Source organism: Aptenodytes patagonicus, chromosome W, assembly GCF_965638725.1.
Source record: "Aptenodytes patagonicus chromosome W, bAptPat1.pri.cur, whole genome shotgun sequence".
In the NCBI taxonomy this organism is placed as follows: domain Eukaryota; kingdom Metazoa; phylum Chordata; class Aves; order Sphenisciformes; family Spheniscidae; genus Aptenodytes; species Aptenodytes patagonicus.
Genome location: NC_134981.1, coordinates 44,014,011 through 44,040,781, shown reverse-complemented (window position 1 = coordinate 44,040,781; position 26,771 = coordinate 44,014,011). Strand labels below are relative to the sequence as shown.

Here is a 26,771-nt window from a genome sequence, read left to right as displayed (position 1 = left end):
GCCTGGCAGATCGATTATATCACACTCCCACAAACCCGCCAAGGCAAGCGCCACATGCTTACAATGGTGGAGGCAACCACCGGATGGCTGGAAACATATCCCGTGCCCCATGCCACCGCCCGGAACACTATCCTGGGCCTTGAAAAGCAAGTCCTATGGCGACATGGCACCCCAGAAAGAATCGAGTCAGACAACGGGACTCATTTCCGAAACAACCTCATAGACACCTGGGCCAAAGAGCACGGCATTGAGTGGGTGTATCACATCCCCTGTCATGCACCAGCCTTCACAGTACGTAAAACTTCTGACTGGGCAGGGCCAGCTCGATTGGCAGATCCCCTCGTGTTGACTAACCAGGTGGCCTTTGCTAAATGTGTATCCCAATGTTTGAACGTCCCACCACCCATTGCTCTCAGTGTAGTCTTTAACAGTCCATTGTATCGTTCAATTTTCCCAGAGGCTGGTGCATGATAGGGGTGTCGTGGTTTAATCTCAGTCGGCAACTGAGCACCACGCAGCCGCTCGCTCACTCCCCCCCACCCGGTGGGATGGGGGAGAGAATTGGAAGAGCACAAGTTAGAAAAACTCGTGGGTTGAGGTAAAAAACAGTTTAATAATTGAAATAAAATGATGATAATAATAATAATAATACACAAAGCAAGTGATGCACAGTACTATTGCTCACCACCCGCCGACCGATGCCCAGCCAGTCCCCGAGCAGCGGCCCCCCCGGCCAGCTTTCCCCAGTGTATGTACTGAGCATGACGTCACATGGTATGGAATGTTTCTTTGGCCAGTTTGGCTGTGCCCCCTCCCAGCTTCTTGTGCACCTCCAGCCTTCTCAGTCGGTAGAGCACGGAAAACTAAGAAGTCCTTGGCTGGTGTAAGCATTACCTAGCAACAACTAAAACATCAGTGCATTATCAACTTTGTTCTCATCCTAAATCTAAAACACAGCACTGTACCAGCTACTAGGAAGGAAATTAACTCTATCCCTGCCGAAAGCAGGACACTCCTCTAAAAAGGTGATGTGGCCTCACCTCAGCTGAGGTGCCTCTATACCAATGCACACAGCATGGGAAACAAACAGGAGGAGCTGGTAGCCACTGTCCAGATGGAAAACTATGACCTGTTTTCTATCACTGAAACTTGGTGGGATGAATCACACGATTGGAGTGCTGTGATTGACGGCTATAAACTATTCAGAAGGGACAGGCAAGGAAGGAGATGTGGGGGAGTTGCCCTCTATGCCAAAAATGGGATTGATTGCACAGAGGTATCTTTGAAGAACAGCAATGTGCAGGTTGAGAGCTTATGGGTGAAAATTAGAGACCAAGCTAACAAAGGAAACCTCGTGGTTGGTGTCTGCTACAGGCCACCCGATCAAGGGGAGGAGGTTGATGAAGAGTTCTTTCTTCAACTGCAGGAAGCATCACACTCGCAGGCCCTGATCCTAATAGGGAACTTCAACCACCCAGACATCTGTTGGAAAAGCAGCACAGCGAACTGCAAGCAGTCCAGGAAACTACTGGAGAACTTATCAGAGAGGTCAAGATTGGAGGTAGCCTGGGCTGCAGCAATCATGCCCTAGTAGAATTCTCAATCTTGAGGAGTACAGGACAGGTAAAAATTGAGAGTCGGGACCCTAAACCTCAGAAGGGCAAACTTTCGGCTGTTTAGGGTGCTAGTGCGTGGGATCCCTTGGGAAACTGCCCTCAGAGATAAAGGAGCAAATGAGAGCTGGGAGATATTTAAAGACATTTTTCTTAGGGTGCAAGAGGTCTCAAACCCTATGTGCAAGAAGTCGGGCAGGGGAGGCAGGAGGCCAGCTTGGCTAAGTCAAGACCTCTTAGCCAAACTAAAACACAAAACCAAAATGCATAGGCAGTGGAGGGAGGGATACACATCCTGGGGAGATTATAGGGATATGGCTCGAGAGTGCAGGGAGGGGAACCTGAAAGTGCACAAGTCCATAGGACCATGAAGCCACCGAGGCGAAGGGCTCCGGAGCAGAGGATCGTGCCTGGGGACCCTTCCTAAAGCGGCAAAACCGCGGCAAAAACCAAAAGCACAGGGAGAGAGAGGGTGCCCCAGCCCCGCCCCTCCCCAAGCCGGAGGAGGGAGCTCCTGACGAGCGGCAGCTCTGACTCAGCGTGGGTGGGGACAGGAGGGATGGCGGCCAAACCCCCTCACATACAAGAGCAGCCCCCAGGGAGCACGAGTGACCCGGAGCACGGCGAACAGGGCAGGCAGACAAGACATGGCGCATCAGAAGGGCGTGGTGTGGCGCGGCAGTTCACACAGGCAGGGCGTGCAGGGAAGGTGAACGGGAAGGGCGCAGTCCCCCTCCTGGCTCTAGAGGCCAACTCAGCCAACTCAACTAGTAGTCATCACCCTCCCAGAAGAGGACCCAGCTACGGTTTCCACTCGGCCAAAAGCCATCGCCAGAAGGAATGTGGCGACCCAGACGGAGGCCTCACACAAGCATACAGCTGTCCAGGTCTCTGGCTGCAGGGAGTGCCTGAGCCTGTCACTTGTACTGGAGGGCAGCAGAGACACCACCTGTGTGCAGTGTGACCAGGTGGATGATCTGCTCAGCCTGGTGGCAGAGCTGAAAGAGGAAGTGGAAAGGTTAAGGAGTATCAGGGAGTGTGAGAGGGAGATAGATTGGTGGAGCCACATCCCTGAGGCAAAGGCAGCAGATGGAGGCTCCACGAGAAGCAGAGGATCCCCTGACCTCTTGCCACCAGGCAGAAGGAGGGGACCCAAGCGACGGGGGGGGAATGGAAACGGGTCCCTGCTCGGGGTGCCAGGCGAACCCCCGCCCGGCCTCCCTCACCTTCCCAGTTGCCCTTACAGAACAGATATGGGGCCCTGGAACTTGAGGGCCAGGCAAATGAGGATGTAGATGAAGGTCCATCCAGGGGGTTGCCTAGGGTGAGGCAGTCAGCCCCACGCATTATGACTGCCGCTGCTAAGAAAAAAAGGAGGGTAATTGTCATAGGCGATTCCCTTCTGAGGGGAACAGAGGGCCCTATATGCCGACCGGACCCATCCCACAGGGAAGTCTGCTGCCTCCCTGGGGCCCGGGTCAGAGACATTACTAGGAAACTCCCTGGTCTGGTACAGCCTTCTGATTACTACCCGCTGTTGGTTATACAGGCTGGCAGTGATGAGGTTGCAGAGAGAAGTCCTGAAGCGATCAAAAGGGACTTCAGGGCACTGGGGCAATTGGTGGAAGGATCAGGAGCACAGGTAGTGTTTTCCTCAATCCCTACGGTGGCAGGGAAGAATACTGAAAGGAACAGGAAAACACACCTGATCAACACGTGGCTCAGGGGCTGGTGCCGTCGGCGGAATTTTGGCTTTTTTGATCACGGGGAGGTTTACACGGAACCAGGCCTGCTGGCGACAGATGGAGTTCAGCTGTCTCACAGGGGGAAAAGGATCATGGCTCATGAATTGGCAGGGCTCATTGAGAGGGCTTTAAACTAGGTTCGAAGGGGGAAGGGGATAAAACCAGGCTCACTAGAGATGAGCCTAGGGGTGGCGTGCCAATGCCGGGGGTGAAATCGATAGCCCAGCTCAAGTGCATCTACACCAATGCACGCAGCATGGGCGGCAAACAGGAGGAGCTGGAAGCCATTGTGCAGCGGGATAGCTATGACTTAGTCGCCATCACAGAAACATGGTGGGGTGACTCTCACGATTGGAGTGCTGCAATGGATGGCTATAAACTCTTCAGAAGGGACAGGCGAGGAAGGAGAGGCGGTGGGGTGGCTCTGTATGTTGGGGAGTGTTTCAATTGTATAGAGCTCAACGATTGTGATGATGGTACAGTTGAGTGTCTATGGGTAAGGATGAGGGGGAAGGCCAACGAGGCAGATATCCTGCTGGGAGTCTGTTATAGGCCACCCAACCAGGATGAAGGGGCGGATGAAGCATTCTACAAGCGGCTGGCACAAGTCTCTCAATCGCTAGCCCTTGTTCTCGTGGGGGACTTCAACTTCCCGGACGTCTGCTGGAAATGCAACATGGCAGAGAGGAAACAGTCTAGGAGGTTCCTGGAGTGTGTGGAAGACAACTTCCTGACACAGCTGGTAAGTGAGCCTACCAGGGGAGGTGCCTCACTTGACCTGCTGTTTACTAACAGAGAAGGACTGGTGGGGGATGTGGTGGTCGGAGGCCGTCTTGGGCTTAGCGACCATGAAATGGTAGAATTCTCGATTCTTGGTGAAGTAAGGAGGGGGGCCAGCAAAACCGCAACCATGGACTTCTGGAGGGCGGACTTTGGCCTGTTCAGGACGCTGGTTGAGAGAGTTCCTTGGGAGACAGTCCTGAAGGGCAAAGGGGTCCAGGAAGGCTGGACGTTTTTCAAGAAGGAAGTCTTAAAGGCACAGGAGCAGGCTGGCCCCATACGCCGTAAGAAGAACGGGCGAGGAAGACGACCGGCCTGTCTGAACGGGGAGCTCTTGCTGGGACTCAGGAAAAAAAGGAGAGTTTACCACTTGTGGAAGAAGGGGCAGGCGACTCAAGAAGACTACAGGGATCTCGTTAGGTCGTGCAGAGAGGAAATGAGAAAGGCAAAAGCCCAGCTAGAACGCAATCTGGCCGCTGTCGTTAAAGACAACAAAAAAAGTTTTTACAAATATATTAATGACAAGAAGAGAGCCAAGGAGAATCTCCATCCTTTATTGGATGCGGGGGGGAACATTGTCACTGAGGATGAGGAAAAGGCTGAGGTACTCAATGCCTTCTTTGCCTCAGTCTTTAACAGGCAGACCAGTTATCCTCAGGGTACTCGGCCCCCCGAGCTGGAAGACGGGGACGGCGAGCAGGATGAACCCCCCGTAATCCAAGAGGAAGCAGTTAACGACCTGCTACGCCACCTGGATGCTCACAAGTCTATGGGGCCAGATGGGATCCACCCGAGAGTGCTGAGGGAGCTGGCGGAGGTGCTCGCCAAGCCACTCTCCATCATTTATCAGCAGTCCTGGTTAACGGGGGAGGTCCCGGACGACTGGAGGCTTGCCAATGTGACGCCCATCTACAAGAAGGGCCGGAAGGAGGATCCAGGGAACTACAGGCCTGTCAGCCTGACCTCGGTGCCGGGGAAGATTATGGAGCGGTTCATCTTGAGGGTGCTCACAAGGCATGAGCGGGACAAACAGGGGATCAGGCCCAGCCAGCACGGATTCATGAGAGGCAGGTCCTGCTTGACCAACCTGATCTCCTTCTATGACCAGGTGAGCCGCCTAGTGGACGAGGGAAAGGCTGTGATGTGGTCTACCTGGACTTCAGGAAGGCCTTTGACACCGTCTCCCACAGCATTCTCCTAGAGAAGCTGGCGGCTCACGGCTTAGACAGGTGTACTCTGCGCTGGGTAAAAGGCTGGCTGGACGGCCGGGCCCAGAGAGTTGTGGTGAATGGAGTTCAATCCAGTTGGCGGCCGGTCACGAGCGGTGTTCCCCAGGGCTCAGTTTTGGGGCCGGTCTTGTTCAATATCTTTATCGATGATCTGGATGAGGGGATGGAGTGCACCCTCAGGAAGTTTGCAGGTGACACCAAGTTGGGCGGGAGTGTTGATCTGCTCGAGGGTAGGAAGGCTCTGCAGAGGGACCTGGACAGGCTGGATCGATGGGCCAAGGCCAACTGTATGAGATTCAACAAGGCCAAGTGCCGGGTCCTGCACTTGGGTCACAACAACCCCATGCAGCGCTACAGGCTTGGGGAAGAGTGGCTGGAAAGCTGCCTGTCGGAAAAGGACCTGGGGGTGCTGGTTGACAGCCGGCTGAACATGAGCCGGCAGTGTGCCCAGGCGGCCAAGAAGGCCAATGGCATCCTGGCCTGTATCAGAAATAGTGTGGCCAGCAGGAGTAGGGAAGTGATCGTGCCCCTGTACTCGGCACTGGTGAGGCCGCACCTCAACTACTGTGTTCAGTTTTGGGCCCCTCACTACAAGAAGGACGTTGAGGTGCTGGAGCGTGTCCAGAGAAGGGCAACGAAGCTGGTGAAGGGTCTGGAGAACAAGTCTTATGAGGAGCGGCTGAGGGAACTGGGGTTGTTTAGCCTGGAGAAAAGGAGGCTGAGCGGAGACCTTATCACGCTCTACAACTACCTGAAAGGAGGTTGTAGCGAGGTGGGTGTCGGTCTCTTCTCCCAAGTAACTAGCGATAGGACGAGAGGAAATGGCCTCAAGTTGCACCAGGGGAGGTTTAGATTGGATGTAAGGAAAAATTTCTTTACTGAAAGAGTGGTGAAACATTGGAAGAGGCTGCCCAGGGAAGTGGTTGAGTCCCCATCCCTAGAGGTATTTAAAAGACATGTAGATGAGGCGCTTAGGGACATGGTTTAGTGGACATGGTGGTGTTGGGTTGACGGTTGGACTCGATGATCTTAGAGGTCTTTTCCAACCTTAATGATTCTATGACCTGATGAGATGCATCCAAGGGTCCTAAGGGAACTGGCGGATGAAGTTGCTAAGCCACTATCCATCATATTTGAGAAGTCATGGCAGACTAGTGAAGTTCCCAGTGACTGGAAAAGGGGAAACATAGCCCCCATTTTTAAAAAGGGAAAAAAGGAGGACCCGGGGAACTACAGGCCGGTCAGTCTCATCTCTGTGCCTGACAAGATCATGGGAGCAGATCCTCCTGGAAACTATGCTAAGGCACATGTAAAACAGAGAGGTGACTGGTGACAGTCAACATGGATTCACTAAGGGCAAATCGTGCCTGACAAATTTGGTGACCTTCTACAACGGGGTTACAGCATTGGTGGATAAGGGAAGAGTGACTGATGTCATCTACCTGGACTTGTGCAAAGCATTTGACACTGTCCCACACAACATCCTTGTCTCTAAAATGGAGAGACATGGATTTGATGGGTGGACCACTCGGTGGATAAGGAATTGGCTGCATGGTCGCACTCAAAGAGTTGCGGTCAACGGCTGGATTTCCGGGTGGAGACCAGTGACAAGTGGTGTCCCTCAGGGGTCTGTATTGGGACAAGTATTATTTAACATCTTTGTTGGGGACATGGACAGTGGGATTGAGAGCACCCTCAGCAAGTTTGTGGATGACACCAAGCTGAATGGTGTGGTTGATTCATTAGGGGGAAGGGATGCCATCCAGAGGGACCTTGAGAGGCTAGAGGGGTAGGCTTCTGCAAAACTCATGAAGTTCAACAAGGCCAAGTGCAAGGTCCTGCACCTGGGTCAGGGCAACCCCCGGTATCAATACAGGCTGAGCGATGAGTGGATTGAGTTCAGCCTTGCGGAGAAGGACTTGGGGGTACTGGTGGATGAAAAGCTGGACATGAGCCAGCAATGTGCGCTCGCAGCCCAGAAGGCCAATCGTATCCTGGGCTGCATCAAAAGAAGCGTGGCCAGCAGGTCAAGGGAGGTGATTCTGCCCCTCTACTCCGCTCTGGTGAGACCCCACCTGGAGTACTGCATCCAGCTCTGAGGTCCCCCTTCCGTGGGCAGGGACATCTTTCACTAGATCAGGTTGCTCAAAGCCCCGCTTCTTTTGATGCAGCCCAGGATACGGTTGGCCTTCTGGGCTGCGAGTGCACATTGCCAGCTCATGTCCAATTTTTCATCCACCACTATCACCAAGTCCTTCTCCGCAGGGCTGCTCTCAATCCCTTCATCCCCCAGCCTGTATTGATACTGGGGGTTGCCCTGACCCAGGGGCAGGACCTTGCGCTTGCCTTGTTGAACTTCATGAGGTTTGCACGGGCCCACTTCTCCAGCATGTCAAGGTCCCTCTGGATGACATCCCTCTAGCGAATCAACTGCACCACTCAGCTTGGCGTCATCCACAAACTTGCTGAGGGTGCACTCAATCCCACTATGTCATTGATGAAGATATTAAATAATATTTGTCCGAGTATGAACGCTAGAGGGACTCCACTCGTTAAGGGTTTCCACTTGGACATTGAGCCATTGACTGTAACTCTTTGGATGCGGCCATCCAGGCAATTCCTTATCCATCAAACCCATATCTCTCCAATTTAGTGGCCAGAATGTTTTGGGGGACCCGTATCAAAGGCCTTACAGAAGTCCAGGTAAAAGACATCCACAGCTCTTCCCTTGTCCACTGATGCAGCCACTCCATCGTAGAAGGCCACTAGGTTAGGCAGGCACGATTTGCCTTTGGTGAAGCCTTCTTGGCTGTCTCTAATTACCTCCCTGTCTTTCATACGTTTCGACATGTCTTCCAGGAGGATCTGTTCCATGGTCTTACCAGGCACAGAGGTGAGGCTGACTGGTCAGTAGTTCCCAGGGTCCTCCTTATTACCCTTTTTAAAAGTGGGTGTGATGTTTCCCTTTTTCCAGTCACTGGGGACGTCACCTGACTGCCACAACTTTTCAAATGTGATGGAGAGCGGCTTGGCAACTACATCAGCCAATTCCCACAGGACCCTGGGATGCATCTCATTGGGTCCCATGGACTTGTGTACGTTCAAGTTCCTCAGGTCTCGAACCTGATCTTCTCTTATGATGGGAGGGACTTCATTCCTCCAGTCCCTGCCTTGAGATTCAGGGGCTGGAGAGATTTGGGAAGAGAGATTACCATTGAAAACGGAGGCAAAAAAAATTGTTGAGTAACTCAGTTTTCTCCATGTCGGTTGTCACCAGTTCTCCTGCCTTATTTATCGGGGGGGGTACATTTTCTTTAATCTTCCTGTTCTGGCCAACATACCTGTAGAAGTCCTTCTTATTCTTCGCATCCCTTGCCAAATTCATCTCCAACTGTGCCTTAGCTTTCCTGATCCCATCCCTACACATTCAGGTAGCGTCCCTATATTCTTCCCAGGAAACATGTCCCTGCTTCCACTGCCTGTGCATTTCCTTCTTTAGTTTGCCCAGGAGGTCCTTACTCAGCCATGCTGGTCTTCTGCCTTCCTTGCCTGATTTCTTACACATGAGAATCGAGAGCTCTGTTCAGCTCCTTTATCCCTGAGGGCAGTTTCCCAGGGGGTCTCATCCACTAATTCCTTATACAACTGAAAGTTTGCTCTCCTAAAATTCAGGGTCTTGACTCTACTCTTCACCTGGCCCATATCCCTCAACATTGTAAATTCGAGCAGCTCATGATATCTAGCCCAGGCTGCTACCAGTCTTGAAATCTCTAATTAGTTCATCTGTGTTGGTAAGCAACAGGTCTAGTAACGCTTCTCCTCTGGTCGGGCTGTCTATCACCTGGATTAAGAAATTATCCTTGACACACTCCAAGAGTCTCCTGGACCACTTAGAGCTTGCAGTGCCGCTTTTCCAGCAGATGTCAGCATGACTGAAATCCCTCAGCAGGATCAGAGCTTGCTAACATGATGATTCCTGTAGTTGAAGTAAGAATGCTTCCTCTATAGGCTCCCCTTGGTCAGGCGGCCTGTAGTAAACACCAACCACGAGGTTTCCTTTGTTGGCTTGGCCTCTAATTTTCACCCATAAGCTCTCAACCTGTTCATCGCTGTTTTTCAAAGACAGCTCTGTGAAGTTAATCCATTCTTTTACACAGAGGGCAACCCCAGCACCTCTCCTTCCTTGCCTGTTCCTCCTGAACAGTTTATAGCCATCGATTGCTGCAATTCAGTCATGTGATTCGTCCCGCCATGTTTCAGTCATAGCGATTAGATCATAGCTTTCTGGCTGCACAGTGGCTTCCAGCTCTTCCTGTTTGTTACCCATGCTGCGTGCATTGGGATAGAGGCACTTCAGCTGGGCTCTCAGCCTTTTAGAGGAACAAGCCCATAAGCTTGAATTCCATCAGCTCCCAACAGACCCGTCTTCTCAAAGGTAGATCCATGATCACAGAAGCCAAAACCTTGAGTACGGCACCAGCCACGCAGCCAGGCATTCACCTGTTCAATTCGGCTCCTCCTTCCTGAACCCCTTCTCTGACTGGGAGGATAGAGGACAACACCACCTGTGCTGCTGATCCTTTGCTCTGAGGGACATGTAGTCTCTTTTGATGGTTCTAAGTTGCCTTGTCACAGTATCATTGGACCCTACATGGAATAGTAGGAGTGAATGATAATCTGTAGGGTTCACCAGGCTCAGCAGCCTCTCAGTGACATCATGAACGCAAGCTCCTGGTAGGCCGCAAACTTCTCTTGAGAAGTTGTCCGGACGGCAAATGGGTGCTTCGGTGCCTCTCAGTAAGGAATCTCCAAGTACTAATACTTTACGTGCTTTTCTGGTGGCACTGGTTCTAATGCAGGTGTGCGGTTGGATCAACTTTGCATGGTTGACTTCTCCTGGATCCTGTCCGTTACTCACATGCTCTTTATTCTCCAACACCCAGATCGTCATATCTGCTACGTAGGGGCACTTTAGGGGAGGGGAAGGCAGAAGGTTCTTCCTTCTGCCCCGAGCAGAGACAAGGGTCCAGTCTCCTTCATATCATGAGTTACTTGTGTCAGCCAGCTCGAGGTTGAATCCAGGCTTACAATCCTCTTGCACAGCCTTAAGGCAGGGCTGTCGCTCAGCCTGGGAAAGCGCACAATACCACGTTTTGATCTCCTACTCACATTCCCGGATGCTGCACTGCCTGTTGAGCTCCTCTTGTAACATAGCTACTTGTTTGAAGAGTTCTAGCCGGGCACACTTGCAGCTATGACATCCACCACTGCCTTCAGGTGCTAGGGGGACTTCCAGGTGCTGGAGCTCCATGCAACCTGAGGTCTGGACAGCTATTTCAGTCCTTGGGAGGTCTGTTTGGGTGGAGGCATCAGCATAGATAGGCTGCAGTGCTTCTCTTTGGGTTTCAGCCTCAGCCTTGCAGTTGCAGTGGGTGGACACCATTTTCTTTCAGCAGGTCACAGTCTCCTTGTAGTTCTCAGAAAAAATGGCCCACTTACTTAGGAAATGGCAATTCTTTTGAAAGATGTTGTCCTTCTAATTTTAATTCCCTGGAGACCTCAAGCTTCTGAGTAGGCTTGCACAGCCACCAGCTAGCTGGGGTGACCGTCAGGGCTGCAGCCTAACCCTGTGGGTGAGCAGAGCAGATAGCAGCCCAACAACTGGCAGAGTGTGCTGCCTTTCTTGCGTGAACTGCTGCGCAAACTGTCACTGCCGCTCCCTAGGGTCCAGTTATATGCAGCTTCCCGCGGTTTGAACTAGTTGTAGGGACCGCCGGCACCACCCAACTCTCAACTGCCCCTCTCGCAAGACCTGTCGCATGCTGACTGGTCCCTCCACATACAGAGCCCAAGGGTGTCGGGGGCCCAGAAGCCCCTTCAGACACCTCCCAGGGACCTTACAAGCCTCACACTCCTCTCAGCATGCTGCAACAACTGCTGCTGCTGCTGCTGCCGCTGCTAGCATTGGCTTCCACTACTATTAAACCAAAAATTGCAGTAGTTTAAAGTACATGTGCACTATTTTTAGCATTAACAAGAGAAAGCTGGCATTTTAATAATTAGCTTTTGAAAACCAAAATGGAAAAATCTGCATATCACAGTATAATCCTCTTTCTACTTATTTTGTTCTAAATCACAGCTAATCCACATCTAGTATTCCCCAAAGCTCTCCAGTACCTCTACTTGGCCAAATGCCTTCGAAGGATATTAAAGAAATCAGTCTGGTTTAGTTAGCACTTGTTCACCAGATAGAACAAGAATGTTTTCCTCTTAAAGCATGCAAACAATAATCATGACATCAAATACATTGGGGGGGTCATCTCTGGGGCCTCTGTTATTATGTAATGGTGACATTTTTTATCATAGTATCTGAGTTCCAAAATTATTCAGCTTTGTAATTTTCTCCTAAACTATTCATATATCCAGTCCTATCACATATAGTCCCCTCATGATGTACATTTACATAAAATCCTTCTGTTCAGCACATTTATGCTATTCTGATAGCTATTTCTTCACAGGCTTTTCTCAATACAGCAATAGAAAACAATTCAATTGCTAATTGGAGTTACATAGAAGGTCATTTGGAATATATGATTGCTTAAATAATAAAAAAATCTGCTGTTTGTTTGGAAAAGAAAAACTCACTAGTTTAGCTATGAAGCTGTGACTGCCATTCTACATAAAGGTGGACCAACAGACTAGCGAGCCTCCAGTTAGCATCCAGACAGATACAGCAGTGTCATCATTAAGATAACTAGCAGACAAGCCTAATGGAAAAAACAGTTTACCTTCTTCAGTTTCATGCCACACAATTCCTTCCAAGTTCACGCAGGTCCCAGGCTCACAGGGTCCAAGGCATTCTGGTTCTGTTACTACTCCAACCTCACAAGTATTTACACCCAGTGAACGAGTCCGTACCAAAAGCTGCTCGACTGGTGCTGCAATATTAGATGAAGATGGGGAAAAGTAGGAAGGCAGAATCTGAGGTGTGATACTGCTGGAAATCGGATGTGGAGGTTCAGGCACTGTAAACAGGGGATCAACCTGAAAACAACAGACAAACTTACTATAATGGTGCTTTGAGATTATTAAAAAAAAAAGTTTGCTTAGACTGTATATATGTATGCAGGGATTCGGTGTATCATGGCTAATTTCAGTCTTATGAGCTTGTTAATTTTTTTAATATCAGCCCAAATGCTGCACATGAAAAATTAAGTACAAAAAAATTTATCATGCTAAACAAGACAAGTTGCTACGTTTCTACAAGACTACTCCCTGTTGTCATAGATTGCTAGCATGAAATAATAATAAAAATTTTAAAAAGGATGAAAGCCATTTTTTCTTGGTGCTGACAGAGACTGCTTTGTGGATGGAAATTAGTTTTGCAAACTGGGAACTGCATTTTCTACTTCAAGAAAAACATTATAAAGACAGTGCAAAGACACATGAATGCCATTTTTTCCCCAGTGCATCACAGAGAAATTAACACTTGGAACAATTCTAATATTCATATACCATCAAATATAATCTCTTATCATCCAGTCATTTAAAATACATTAGGATGACCCACCTAACAGCTTACAGATAACATTTACATCTTTCAACTTGAAATAACAGATGAAGACTTTTACAAGAATCTATCCAAACAATCTAATTTCTAAGGATTTCCAAAATGTGTATATGAAAGGATACAACTCACCAGACAATCAGTCTGTACACAGACAACTCACATAGAGAAAATATCTATATATAAATTGAAAAAGTTACTGTTCTTGCGCAACTTCCATTTTCTCCATTAACAGATTTTCTGTATACAGGTTAGGTCCTGAAGGTGCATGCTATTTTACTGTGGCCACAAGGTCTTTTGTGACATAAAAGATAGTTAAATGAAGATATCAATATCAATTTATTCTTTATTGGTGGCAATCCTGTACAAATCTTCTGCAGGTTCTACATAGCACAGTTTTCAAGGAAGTCTTGAAACGATATAGATATGAGTGCTATAAAACAGGGAGTGCATGCAAGTCTAATAACAATTGGATGATGGCCTTAATACAGAGCTCCTGAAGATGAAACTACATTGCCTGTATTATTACTAGCATTTTAGGTAACTGAAAATGGAAGAAGTTAGATTTGCTCGTCATTGCTTTTATTTACTTCTGGAATTTCACTCCTTATGTGTACTAAAAGCAGCCTAGTAAGTCTTCCTTTTTGTATTTGAAATATGAAAGGTGAAAATATAACTCAGTTTTTATTTTTGCAAAATCTCTTTGATGTCAACAGTGTTTATGTGACAGGTCCTGATACTATACTGTTAAAAACTCATTGAGAATAAAGCTTCCTTTATCACTGGAATATCATTATGTCTAATGGCCAAGCAGAAAAAACTGAATGAAAGATTCTTGAAGATGCACTGTTTGCGTGTTGAGGTTAGAGAAAGAAGATAAGGCACACCCAAAATAACTTTGGAAAAAGCCTAAACAGACATCTGAGATACAGATATGGAGTTGGCGGATCTCTGAATATAAGCAAAGAACTTCACATGTACATTCTTACACTGTAACATATCTTTTCTATAGAGAAAAAAAAAAGGCCAAAAGACTCGGATAAACACAAACCTCTTGGATTGTGATATGCATGACATATAGAAAATTCTTCATTCTTACACAGCAAAGAAATTCAACCTCCCCTAGACTGGATTAGCCTGAGTATCTACTGAAGGCTTACCACTTACTTTCAATATCGTTGATAATTAAAGGGAATCACCAGATAACTGTGTATGTTATTACAATTAGTGTCATGGCCTTTAAATTCTGCAGAGTACTTGTTTATTGCTCCATGGAAACAATGTAGTATTTGCTGTACCGTTCAAAAACAAGTGAATATTAACTCATATTCCCAAACTGTGTTAAAGAAATTGATGATAAAGTCAGAATGGATACAGTCAATGTTTATGGCATACTATGACTAATTTCCAGAACATAGTGCAATTAATTTGCTTTGTGGTTCTAAAACCTAGAAATGTTAATATCATGGACATATTTATTTTGGTCTGAATTTAGGCTCTAAAAGCCACTTCTGAGCGAGCTATTCAGTATGAAAATGTATTGACAATTTTCGATAACCCCATGATCTCTCCATCTCAGATTCACCATCTATTAAATGGGGACAGCCCTTTTTCCCCACTCTGGGTATTATGAAGTGGCCACTCTGTGGCCAGAGTGTGTATGGCATTTAATTATAATTTAGAACTGATGCCAGATCAATCAAAAGAGAAGGCCAGATATTCAGAAGAAAAAAGCACACTGGGAGCGGTCTTTCCTTCAGACTCTCATTATGGCAAAAGTATGTGCTAGACTGTTGAAAATATTGCCACAGTTGTAGGTGTTAACCACATAAAAAATCTGGTTTTCAAAAAAATGAACTCCTAACTCTGGGGAGGTCCCTGCTGACTGGAAGCTAGCCAATGTTACTCCAATTTACAAGAAGGGCATGAGGGAAGACCCAGGGAACTACAGACCTGTTAGTCTAACCTCAGTTCCTGGAAAAATTATGGAGAAGATCATACTGGGTACTACTGAAAGGCATTTAAAGAACAATGCAATCCTCAGACACAGTCAACATGGGTTCACAAAGGAAAAGTCCTGTCTAACTCATTTGATATCCTTCTATGATAAGGTCACCTGCCTAGTGGATAAAGGGAAGGAGATGGATGTAGTTTTTCTGGATTTTAGTAACGCTTTTGATACTGTCCCTCACAGCATCCTTCTGGACAATTTGTCCAACTGTGGGATGAGCAGGTACACGCTGTGCTGGGTGAAGAACTGCCTGAATGACAGGGCTCAAAGGGTTGTAGTGAATGGGGCTACATCTGGCTAGTGACCAGTCACCAGCGGTGTTCCTCAGGGCTCAATTCTAGGGCCAGTTCTGTTCAATATTTTTATCAACAATCTGGATGCAGGAGTTGAATGCACCATTAGCAAGTTTGCTGATGATACCAAACTGGGAGGTGCTGTTGACTCTCTTGAGGGACAAGAGGCCTTGCAGAGGGATCTAGATAGATTGGAGCATTGGGCTATGATTAATGGGATCAAATTTAACAAGAACAAATGCCGGATTCTGCACCTGAGATGGAGTAACGCCAGGCACAAATATAAATTGGGAGAGGAGTGGCTGGAGAGCAGCCCTGCAGAAAGGGATCTGGGGGTGCTGGTTGACAGCAGGCTCAATATGAGTCAGCCGTGTGCCCTGGCAGCCAAGAGGGCAAACCACATCCTGGGAGGCATCAAACACAGTATAACCAGCCAGTCAAAAGAGGCAATTATCCTGCTGTATTTAGCATTGGTGCAGCCTCACCTTCAATACTGTGTGCAGTTCTAGGCCCCACAATTTAAGAAGGTCCTTGAATGCGTCCAGAGGAGGGCAACAAGGCTGGTGAAAGGGCTGGAAGGCATGTCCTATGAGGAGTGGCTAAGGACTCTGGGCTTGTCTAGTTTGGAGAAAAGGAGGCTGAGGGGAGACCTCATTGCTCTCTTCAGCTTCCTGAGGAGGGGAAGTGGAGAGGGAGGTGCTGATCTCTTCTCCCTGGTATCCAGTGACAGGACGTGTGGGAATGGTTCAAAGCCACGCCAGGGGAGGTTTAGACTGGACATTAGGAAGCATTTCTTTACCGAGAGGGTGGTCAAACACTGGAACAGGCTTCCTAGAGAGGTGGTTGATGCCCCAAGCCTGTCAGTGTTTAAGAGGCATTTGGACAATGCCCTTAATAACATGCTTTAACTTTTGGTCAGCTCTGAAGTGGTTGGACAGTTGGACTAGATGATTGTTGTAGGTCCTTTCCAACTGAACTATTCTATTCTATTCTACTCTATTCTAATGCCTCTAAGCACTTTGAGATCCTTGGAAGAAGAAGAAAACAACTAAGCAATGAAATATTTAGACCTAAGTCCTTTTTTCATTCACAGAAAATGAATCTGGAATTAAGTCTTTCATTTGTTTGGGGGCAAGGAAAAGACTGTTTCTTGGCTTCCTTCTTCCTCAGTATCACACAGGAAGCCTTGTGGGTTATTTTTCATGTGTTTGTTCTAAATAAAAGAAAGAAAGAAAAATAAAACTGCAGTAGGATGCCAGTGGATAAATCTGAGAAATTAAGCTGTTTCCTTCTGCCACACACAAGCTTTCAGCTCAGTCCCATATGTCACAACAGCTCAATAGAGCATAATGAATTGTCTTTTTCTGCTACACTCAAATTTGCATGAAAAGGAGCAGTCAAATGAAAACTAACCACTTAAAAAGCACTGGTTCAGAATACTGTACTTCAAGAAAACATTCATTATTATTCAGTGCTTGGCAAATGACTTGGCCATCAAATACTAGTAGAAGAAAAAATGCTATGTGAAAAAGAGGCTTGTACTTATGCAGTGCTAATGACCATCTAAAAGAGTGATTCTGCATGGTTACCTCCTCTTTTAGATTCACAGCTGCAGTTTCACAAGAGCAGCTATACATAGTAATCTGCAGACATTTTAGGCTATCCTTGTGCTTTAAAGAGCAATCTGGGCAGTAAAAAAAACACTAATCTGTGAAGTAAAGTTCCCAATCAATGACAAGTTTACTTAACAAAGATGATTAGGGAGGAAGTATTCAACATTTTATACAGACAACATAGCTCATTGTAACAGCAGCAACAAATACTTTAGAGTTCTCTATATTCAGGTTCATCAGAGAACAAACATTTCCATTACTAGATTTTGATTTCTAATTAAATATAACACAGGCACAGAGTAGCACATAAGCTGTATCCTTAAAGAGGTCATATAACTATTTTAAGATTATCATACTCACATGTTAGTTAATGTCAGGAATTTGTTTCTTTAATAACATGCTGAACCTTTAAAAACAACTAATTAACAGTGACTTTTCAGAAAGTTAACATCTTGGGAACAAATATAATTTCACTGTAATTTGAGACAGTTTCATAGTCAAAAGCAAGCATATAGATAAATGTTAACATCTACTAAATTAGTCACAGATTTTGTGAGAAAGCCAAATATACCCTTTACTTTCTAATTGTGTAAGATTGACAGCCACACACATCGCAGCAAAATATTTTCTCCAATATGCACAATTCTATGAAGTGCACGTAATAGGGAAGCAAATATAGGTCTCTGAACAGCACATAACTGTGGCTTATTGGTACAACTCTTTAGACCTTTCATTAGGTTAGTCAAAAAGCAAAACAGTCTGGAAGTTCTTTTGGCATTACTGTACTTGTTCACCTGTGGCCTACTACGATGGAGTGGCTATATCAGTGGACAAGGGAAGGGCTATGGATGTCATCTACCTGGACTTCTGTAAGGCCTTTGACAGGGTCCCCCACAGTATCCTTGCCGCTAAATTGGAGAGATATGGGTTTGATGGATGGACTGTTAGATGGATAAAGAATTGGCTGGATGGTCGTGTCCAAAGAGTTACAGTCAATGGCTCAATGTCCAAGTGGAAACCAGTGATGAGTCGTGTCCCTCAAGGGTCTGTACTGGGACTAATACTATTTAATATCTTCATCAATGACATAGACAGTGGGTTTGAGTGCACCCTCAGCAAGTTTGCAGATGACACCAAGCTGAGTGGTACAGTTCATTCGCTAGAGGGAAGGGATGACATCCAGAGGGACCTTGACAGGCTTGAGGAGTGGGCCAATGTGAACCTCGTGAAGTTCAACAAGGCCAAGTGCAAGGTCCTGCCCCTGGGTCGGGGCAATCCCTGATATCAATACAGACTGGGGGATGAAGGGATTGAGAGCAGCCCTGCCGAGGACTTGGTACTGGCAGACGAAAAATTGGACATGAGCCAGCAATGTGCACTTGCAGCCCAGAAAGCAAATCATATCCTGGGCTGCATCAAAAGAAGCATGGCCAGCACGTCAAGGGAGGTAATTCTCCCCCTCTACTTCACTCTCATGAGACCCCACCTGGAGTACTGCGTCCAGTTCTGGGGTCCCCAGCACAAGAAAGACATGGACCTGTTGGAGCAGGTCCAGAGGAGGGCCATGAAAATGATCAGGGGGATGGAACACCTCTCCTATGAAGAAAGGCTGAGAGAGTTGGGGTTTTTCAGCCTGGAGAAGAGAAGGCTCTGGGGAGACCTTATTGCAGCCTTTCAATATATAAAGGGGGCTTATAAGAAAGGAGAGAGACTTTTTACCAAGGCCTGTAGCGACAGGACAAGGGGCAATGGTTTTAAAGTGAAAGAGGGTAGGTTTAGATTGGATATAAGGAAGATTTTTTTTACGCTGAGGGTGGTGAGACACTGGAACAGGATACCCAGAGAAGTTGTGGATGCCCCATCATTGGAGGTGTTCAAGGTCAGGTTGGATGGGGCTTTGAGCAACCTGATCTAGTGAAAGATGTCCCTGCCCATGGCAGGGGGGTTAGACCTGATGATCTTTAAAGGTCCCTTCCAACCCAAACCATTCTATGATTCTATGATATATTAATATCTTTGTCTCTTTGCAACTGATTGGCTCAGCTTTGGCCAGTGGTGGGTCCCTTTTTGATCCAGCTGGAACCAGCTGTGTCCAGCACAGGACAGGACCACCTCCCCCCACTACCAAAACCTTGCCATGTATACCCAATATAGCACACTAAAAACATCTATTCCTTTATTGGATTTCAAGTGCGATGAGTTCTTTTTTTGCCATCTTTTGATTTTTCTTTACATAAACTTGTCACTCGTTAAAATGATCCAAATCTCAGTGTCTATTTTACTATATTTTGAAGGTGATCAAACTAAAAATATATTTTAAAAATTACTTCAAATATGAAGATAACTTGCCAAACTCAGCTATGCCCATTCCTTCCCTCTCCCAAGGTTACTATGGCCACTGTAGATGGAAAATGGAATATTTACAGCCTAATTTACATAGGTCCAACATCTTCAAAACATTCATAATCTGATCAAATCTAAGCCAGTTTTCATATAACCAGTCATGACATTTTTCAAGAAGGCTTTGCCTACCAAGCTACTGACAATACGGATTTTTTTTTAATAAATAAAATATTTACATTTAAATGATTTTTTTTTCCTAATATACCTTTTCTATTTTCAGACTTGGCAAATTCATTTTCATGGCAGTAATGCTGGGGAAATTACAGTATAAAAATAAGTAATGGAAAATTCAACTCAAAAGGTTATAATTTACTGAAAAACAGAAGGCTCAAATGAAAAAGTTTAAAAAATCTTTAAGGTAGAGATTACTCCACTTCTGCTATAATGCTTTCTTGACTTTGATCTTTAAATCAGTGATTCATGAAAATGATATTTTCAAATTTACAAGCCACCAGTAAGTGTGGCCTTTAAGTCTTAAAAAAAACCCAAACAAAACTTTGTACAACAATAAAGCAGGAACCACAAGCCCTTCTTAACCATTTGGACCACCCACTAATTAATTAAGATACTGAAACAAAGGTCCATTTTCACAACTTGCCTTTAAGGGGGGAACACACAAGCTTGTGAGCAAGCCAAACTTCATTTCAGAGAGACAGGATCAAGAAATTGTATTATGTTTGCTCAAATTAACAGAGGCATTTCTCCCACCCCAATTCAGACAAACAAAATAGGGCAGGTCTTCTTGCCACGAACTAATGTCCCTTAGCAAGAAGCAGCTCCAGTTAATAATAAAATAATTGTAAAATCAGTCTATAATTGCATGAATTATTAGAAATGAAAAGTTAAATTTACAGGTGCAAATCTCATTTAGAAATTACAAGTAATTAGCAATATCAACTTCAGCAATTTACTTTAAATGAAATTCTGCAAGCCTATTTAAAGTCTATTACAGCTGCTGACATCAATCTACCAAGCTGCAAAGTGCTAAGCTCTACTAAAAATTTGCACCTTGTGGTGGGTTAACCTTGACTGGCTGCCAGGTGCCCACCAAGCTGCTCTCACTGCCCCTCCATCAACAGGACAGGGGGAGAAAATAAGATGAAAAAGTTTGTGGGTCGAGATAAGAACAGGGAGATCACTCACCAATTACCATCAGGGGAAGAGACTCGACTTGCGGAAGATTAATTTAATTTATTGCCAATTCATAACAGTAGGAGAGTGAGAAATAAAAACAAAACTAAAAACACCTTCCCCCCACTGCACCTTCTTCCCAGACTCAACTTCACTGCTGACTTCACTACTTCCTCCCACCAAGCAGTGCAGGGGGGATGGGGAATGGGGGTTGCAGTAAGTTTACAACACTTCATATCTGCCGCTCCTTCCTCGTCACTTTTTTCCCCTGCTCCAGCTCCAGTGTGGGATCCCTCCCACAGGATACAGTACTTCGGGAACTGCTCCAGCATGGGTCCTTTTCCACAGGATACAGTGCATCAGGAACAGACTGCTCTGATGTGGTGTCCTCCACAGGCTGCAGGAGGACAACCTGCTTCACCATGGTCTTCTCCACGGGCTGCGGGGGAACGTCTGCTCCAGTGCCTGGAGTACCTCCTCCCCCTCCTTCTTCACTGCTCAGCAGTAGCCAAAACATTGGTGTGTCATCAACAGAGTTCTAGCCACAAATGCAAAACACAGCACTATATGGGCTTCTATGGGGAAAATTAACTCCATCCCAGCCACGCCCAATAGAGCATATAATCCTATCCTTTAAAAGAAACTAGCAACACAAAGTTTATTACACAAAACTACACCTTACTACTGGTTGAAGGGGTTAAGAATGTGAATTTAGTTATCTGTAGTAACAAAGGATGTGGAAAAACAATTCCTAAATCAGATATAAAACTTAGAGCAGCAAAACAAAGTTCAATCGAGAAATGAGGTCCATTTCACAGAATCACAGAATTGTTTAGGTTGGAAGGGACCTCTGGAGGTCATCTGGTCCAACCCCCCTGCTCAAGCAGGGTGACCTAGAGCTGGTTGCCCAGGACCGTGTCCAGACTGTTTTTGAATATCTCCAAGGAGAGAGAGTCCACAACCTCCCTGGGCAACCTGTTCCAGGGCTCTGTCACCCTCACTGTAAAAAAGGGTTTCCTGATGTTCAGATGGAACCTCCTTTGTTTCAGTTTGTGCCCATTGCCTCTTGTACTGTCACTGGGCACCACTGAAAAGAGCATGGCTCTGTCTTCTTTGCAGCCTCCCTTCAGGTATTTATATACATTGATAAGATCCCCCCCGAGCCTTCTCTTCTCTAGGCTAAACAGTCCCAGCTCTCTCAGCCTTTCCTCATAGTGTTATGAAAATTTCCTTCCCTAACTATTATATCAACCAGTCTTTATAGTATGAAAGTGTATTAACTTTGTTAATATATATAATTAATTCACATTATACACTGTAATGTAATGAGGTAATGGAATTTTACTGGAGACTTTGGTATTGTTCATGCTTAAGTAAAACAAACTGAAAGACAGCCCGGCCCTGGAAATAAGGACTTTGCGTCTTGGAAGCTTAGAGCTGTCCATGAAGGATAAAGGATACCCCTGGACAACCAAGATAACGCCAGCATCCTAGCCCCTCTAACACGTCTTTGAAACCCTCCCAGCATCGTCTGGCATCATAGATAAGTAACTATAGCAAGACCGACTCCAGGGACATCTGGATCAACAGACAAGCAGAAAGAATGCTACAGAAATATAGTTGCTTTGTAAAGCTTTACCATTATTAGCAATCAGCAATGTGGGTGTTGGTAATTAGTCAAATCATGTTGTACCTGAATGCTTGAAAGGTATAAGAACCCCGTGTAAAACCACAGTCAGTGTGCCCCAATTTGGCTGGGACACCTCATGTGCATGAATAAATATTTACCCTTGTAATTCTATACTTTGCGTCCTAGCCTCTCTCCTTGGTCAGCACAGGCCAGTTGCAACTTTTCGTGACAATAGGAGAGATGCTCCAGTTCCCTAACCATCTTCGTGGCCCTTCGTTGGGCACTCTCCAGTATGTCCATGTCTCTCCTGTACTGGGGAGCCCAGAACTGGACACGGGACTCCAGATGTGGCTTCACCAGTGCTGAGTAGAGGGGAAGGATCACCTCCCTTGACCTGCTGGTGATACTTTGTCTAATACATCCCAGGATACCGTTATCCTTCTTTGCCACAAAGGCACATTGCTGGCTCATGTTCGACTCGGTGTCCACCAGGACCTTTTCTGCAAAGCTACTTTCCAGCTGGGTGGCCCCCAGCATATATTGGTGCATGGGGCTGTTCCTCCCCAGGTGCAGGACTTGGCACTTACCCTTGTTGAACTGCATGAGGTTCCTGTCAGCCCATTTCTCCAGCCTGTTGAGGTCCCTCTGGATGGCAGCACAACCCTCTGGTGTATCAGCCACTCCTCCCACTTTTGTGTTATCTGAAAACTTGCTGAGGGTGCACTGTGCCCCATCATCCAGATCATTAATGAAGTTCTTAAGCAGGACTGGACCCAGGATTGACCCCTGGGGTACACTGCTAGTTTCTGGCCTCCAACTAGACTTAGTTCCACTAATCACCACCCTCTGGGCCCAGCCATTCAGCCAGTTTTTAATCCACCTCACTGTCTGCTCATCCAGCCAATACATCAACAGGATGTGTATGAGGATCTTATGGAAGGCAGCATCAAAGGCCTTAAAGTATTTCTAAAATTTCTAAATAGTATTTCTATTAAATTATAATAATTTAGTATTATTATACTAAATTATTTCTAATTGTATTTGCTTCTAACTGTTACTTTTGTTGGAGAAAGACAGATCTTGTTTCATTTCCCTCCTTCAAAAAAGAAGGGTTGGCAAAAACATGAAACCCAGAAACATACAACTACTGCCATTACTCCATTGTTATAAGCCTATAATAAAGTACAGATTTGATAGTACTATCCATGTACTATGGTGAACCACACACAAATTAACATTCCTCCATGAAGAATGAAAACTCAAAGACCAATCTCTTGCAATTCAAACATTACTGTTGCTTTTAAAATGAGCCATCTGCAGAAATCAGCCAGGGAGGTGACAGGAAGTCCAAAAATATTTTGGCCTGTCCCTATGCACTATGAGAAAGGAGATTACAAGTTGCTTTTGACTTTTCTTAATGGTTGAGTTAAAGGAAGCAGTGAAAACTATAAAATCTAAGCTTATGTAACACCTATGGTACTATTCCCATGAGAGAGACATGTTTCTATCATAGTTCACCACTGTATCACTAAAATTCATCAATGAAGGAGGCATTTGAGTAGAGTAAATTTATGTTGGGGGGGACACTTAACAAAACCTCTGAATTAAGTCAATGGCTAATGCAAAAGACTAGAAGTGTGCAAAATCAAACTATCTACTGTGCACATTAAAGAGGCCAGATGTGCCTCAATATTTCCTGGGAAACTGAGCCTAAACTTGAGCGCTTTATTTCATCGGAAGGATGAAAGAAAGTGACTTCTAGGAGTTTACAAAAGTGTGATCAATTGCAGCTTAGTCGTCTTGTGAAACATAAAAAAAATTGCCAATTTCTGAGGGCAAACTACAAATATATACTGTTTATATTCCATTGCCACATGCTAAAAACAGAATCAAGCTGACTGGTAGAAACTTAACTGGCAACTAAAGACCAATCTATTATTTCAAACTGTCATGGGAAGTTTGCTCTTTTGACTCTGAAAACTGCATTCAACACACCACTATTGGCATATGCTTAAAACATCCCCATAGGCACATTTTTCTTATGTTATTAGTTGATAGTAGAGATTCCCAGGAGATAGAAACGCCTAAGTCACACTGGGTTTGTGCCCAGGAATAATATTTAGGCTGAGAAGACTTAAAAACTGGGAGAGAAAGACAGGAGAAGATAAAGAAATCAAATTTTCAATATTTATTTTTTCTTAAGATTAGTAGGTCATAATGGTTGAGGAAAATTTATCCTGAAACACACACAATTCAACACAGCACTTCTTTAATTTAAAATATACTAAAACAAAGAGCTTAAAATTTAAATTCACACTAGCTTCGATCTGAAAAGCCTCAGTGGACATTACAGGTAGATGCTGGAAAAGCTGGTTCCTTTGTTCTGAGATTTATCAGTATTTACCTACCTACTGGAAACGCATATATTCATATTATCAAACATTTCTCACTAAAACATTTTTACTTGTACTATTGGCTTAAGATTTCAGTAAATATAATCAAACACCATAGATACACTTGAGGTGGAAAAACTACGTAGACAGTCATCAATCTTATTTAACTGCATGCAACCCACCCTATTCACTTGCTTAAATTGGTTAATCAAATTTAAATAGTCCTCTATATAAGCATATATAGTATGTACATGTACATACACACATACACGGATACGCAGAGGGGCATCAGAGGAAAACTATCTATTCTCACCCTCTTGAATTTTCTTTCAGCTTTCTTCTTCAAAAAAGGGGAAAAAAATTACAAAGAACTTGCTTGTCAGTCAAGTCATTCTGAATAGCTTTATCACAGAATCATAGAATAGTTTGTGTTGGAAGGGACCTTTAAAGGTCATCTAGTCCAACCCCCCTGCAACGAGCAGGGACATCTTCAACTAGATCAGGTTGCTCAAAGCCCCGTCCAACCTGACCTTGAATGTTTCCAGGGATGGGGCGTCCACCACCTCTCTGGGCAACCTGTGCCAGTGTTTCACCACCCTCACAGTAAAGAATTTCTTCCTTATTTCCAATCTAAATCTACCCTCTTTTAGTTTAAAACCATTAGCCCTTGTCCTATCACAACAGGCCCTACTAAAAAGTCTGTCCCCATCTTTCTTATAAGCCCCCTTTAAGTACTGATAGGCTGCAATAAGGTCTCCCCGAAGCCTTCTCTTCTCCAGGCTGAACAACCCCAACTCCCTCAGCCTTTCTTCATAGGAGAGGGGTTCCAGCCCTCTGATCATTTTTGTGGCCCTCCTCTGGACCCGCTCCAACAGGTCCATGTCTTTCTTATGCTGAGGGCTCCAGAGCTGGACGCAGTACTCCAGGTGGGGTCTCACCAGAGCAGAGGAGAGGGGCAGAATCCCCTCCCTCGACCTGCTGGCCATGCTTCTTTTGATGCAGCCCAGGATACAGTTGGCCTCCTGGGCTGCAAGCGCACATTGCTGGCTCATGTCCAGCTTCTCATCCACCAGTACCCCCAAGTCCTTCTCGGCAGGGCTGCTCTCAATCCCTTCATCCCCCAGCCTGTATTGATACCGGGGGTTGCCCCGACCCAGGGGCAGGACCTTGCACTTGGCCTTGTTAAACCTCACGAGGTTCACACGGGCCCACTTCTCCAGCTTGTCAAGGTCCCTCTGAATGGCATCCCGTCCCTCTGACATGTCGACTGCACCACTCAGCTTGGTGTCATCTGCAAACTTGCTGAGGGTGCACTCGATCCCACTGTCTATGTCACTGATGATGAAGATATTAAACAGTACCGGTCCCAATACGGACCCCTGCGGGACGCCACTCATCACCAATCTCCATCTGGACATTGAGCCATTGACCACTACCCTCTGGATGCGACCATCCAGCCAATTCCTCACCCACCGGACAGTCCACCCATCAAATCCATACCTCTCCAGTTTAGAGAGAAGGATGTTGTGGGGGACCGTGTCAAAGGCCTTACAGAGGTCCAGATAGACGACATCTGTAGCCCTTCCCGTGTCCACTGATGTAGTCACTCCATTGTAGAAGGCCACTAGGTTGGTCAGGCAAGACTTGCCCTTGGTGAAGCCATGCTGCCTGTCTCCAATCCCCTCCCTGTCCTCCATGTGCCTTAGCATAGCTTCCAGGAGGATCTGTTCCATGGTCTTCCCAGACACAGAGGTGAGGCTGACAGGTCGGTAGTTCCCAGGGTCCTCCTTTCTACCCTTTTAAAAATGGGTGCAATGTTTCCCTTTTCCCAGTCACCAGGGTCTTCACCTGAGTGCCATGACTTTTCAAATATCATGGAGAGTGGCTTGGCAACTACATCAGCCAATTCCCTCAGGACTCTGGGATGCATCTCGTCGGGTCCCATAGACTTATGTATGTTCAGGTTCCTCAGGTGGTCTCGAACCTGATCTTCTCTTACAGTGGGAGGGACTTTGCTCCCCCAGTCCCTGCCTTGAGGTCCATCCACTCGAGAGGTGTGGGAAGAGAGATTACCAGTGAAGGTTGATGCAAAAAAGTTATTGAGTACCTCAGCCTTCTCCTTGTCTGTTGTTACCAGTTTGCCATTCATGTTTATCAGGGGGGTACGCTTTCTTTGACCTTCCTTTTCTGGCTGACATGCCTGTAGAAGCCCTTCTTATTATTCTTTGCGTCCCTTGCCAAGTTCAGCTCCAGCCACGCCTTGGCCTTCCTGACCCCATCCCTACACAACCGGGCAGCGTCCCTATACTCTTTCCAGGATACCTGTCCCTGCTTCCACTGCCTGTGCATTTCCTTCTTGCCCT

At 46.1% G+C, this 26,771-nt stretch overlaps 1 protein-coding gene across 1 annotated transcript in view; it reads right to left on the bottom strand.

Annotated features, from left to right (window-relative positions):
* The window catches only part of LOC143171898 (zinc finger protein 608-like), a 135,694-nt gene that overhangs the window by 93,239 nt on the left and 15,684 nt on the right, over nucleotides 1-26,771 (bottom strand). The window contains exon 2 of the mRNA XM_076361066.1: nucleotides 12,156-12,411. Coding sequence (XP_076217181.1) covers nucleotides 12,156-12,411 — 256 coding nt within the window. The remainder of the gene's footprint in view (nucleotides 1-12,155; nucleotides 12,412-26,771) is intronic.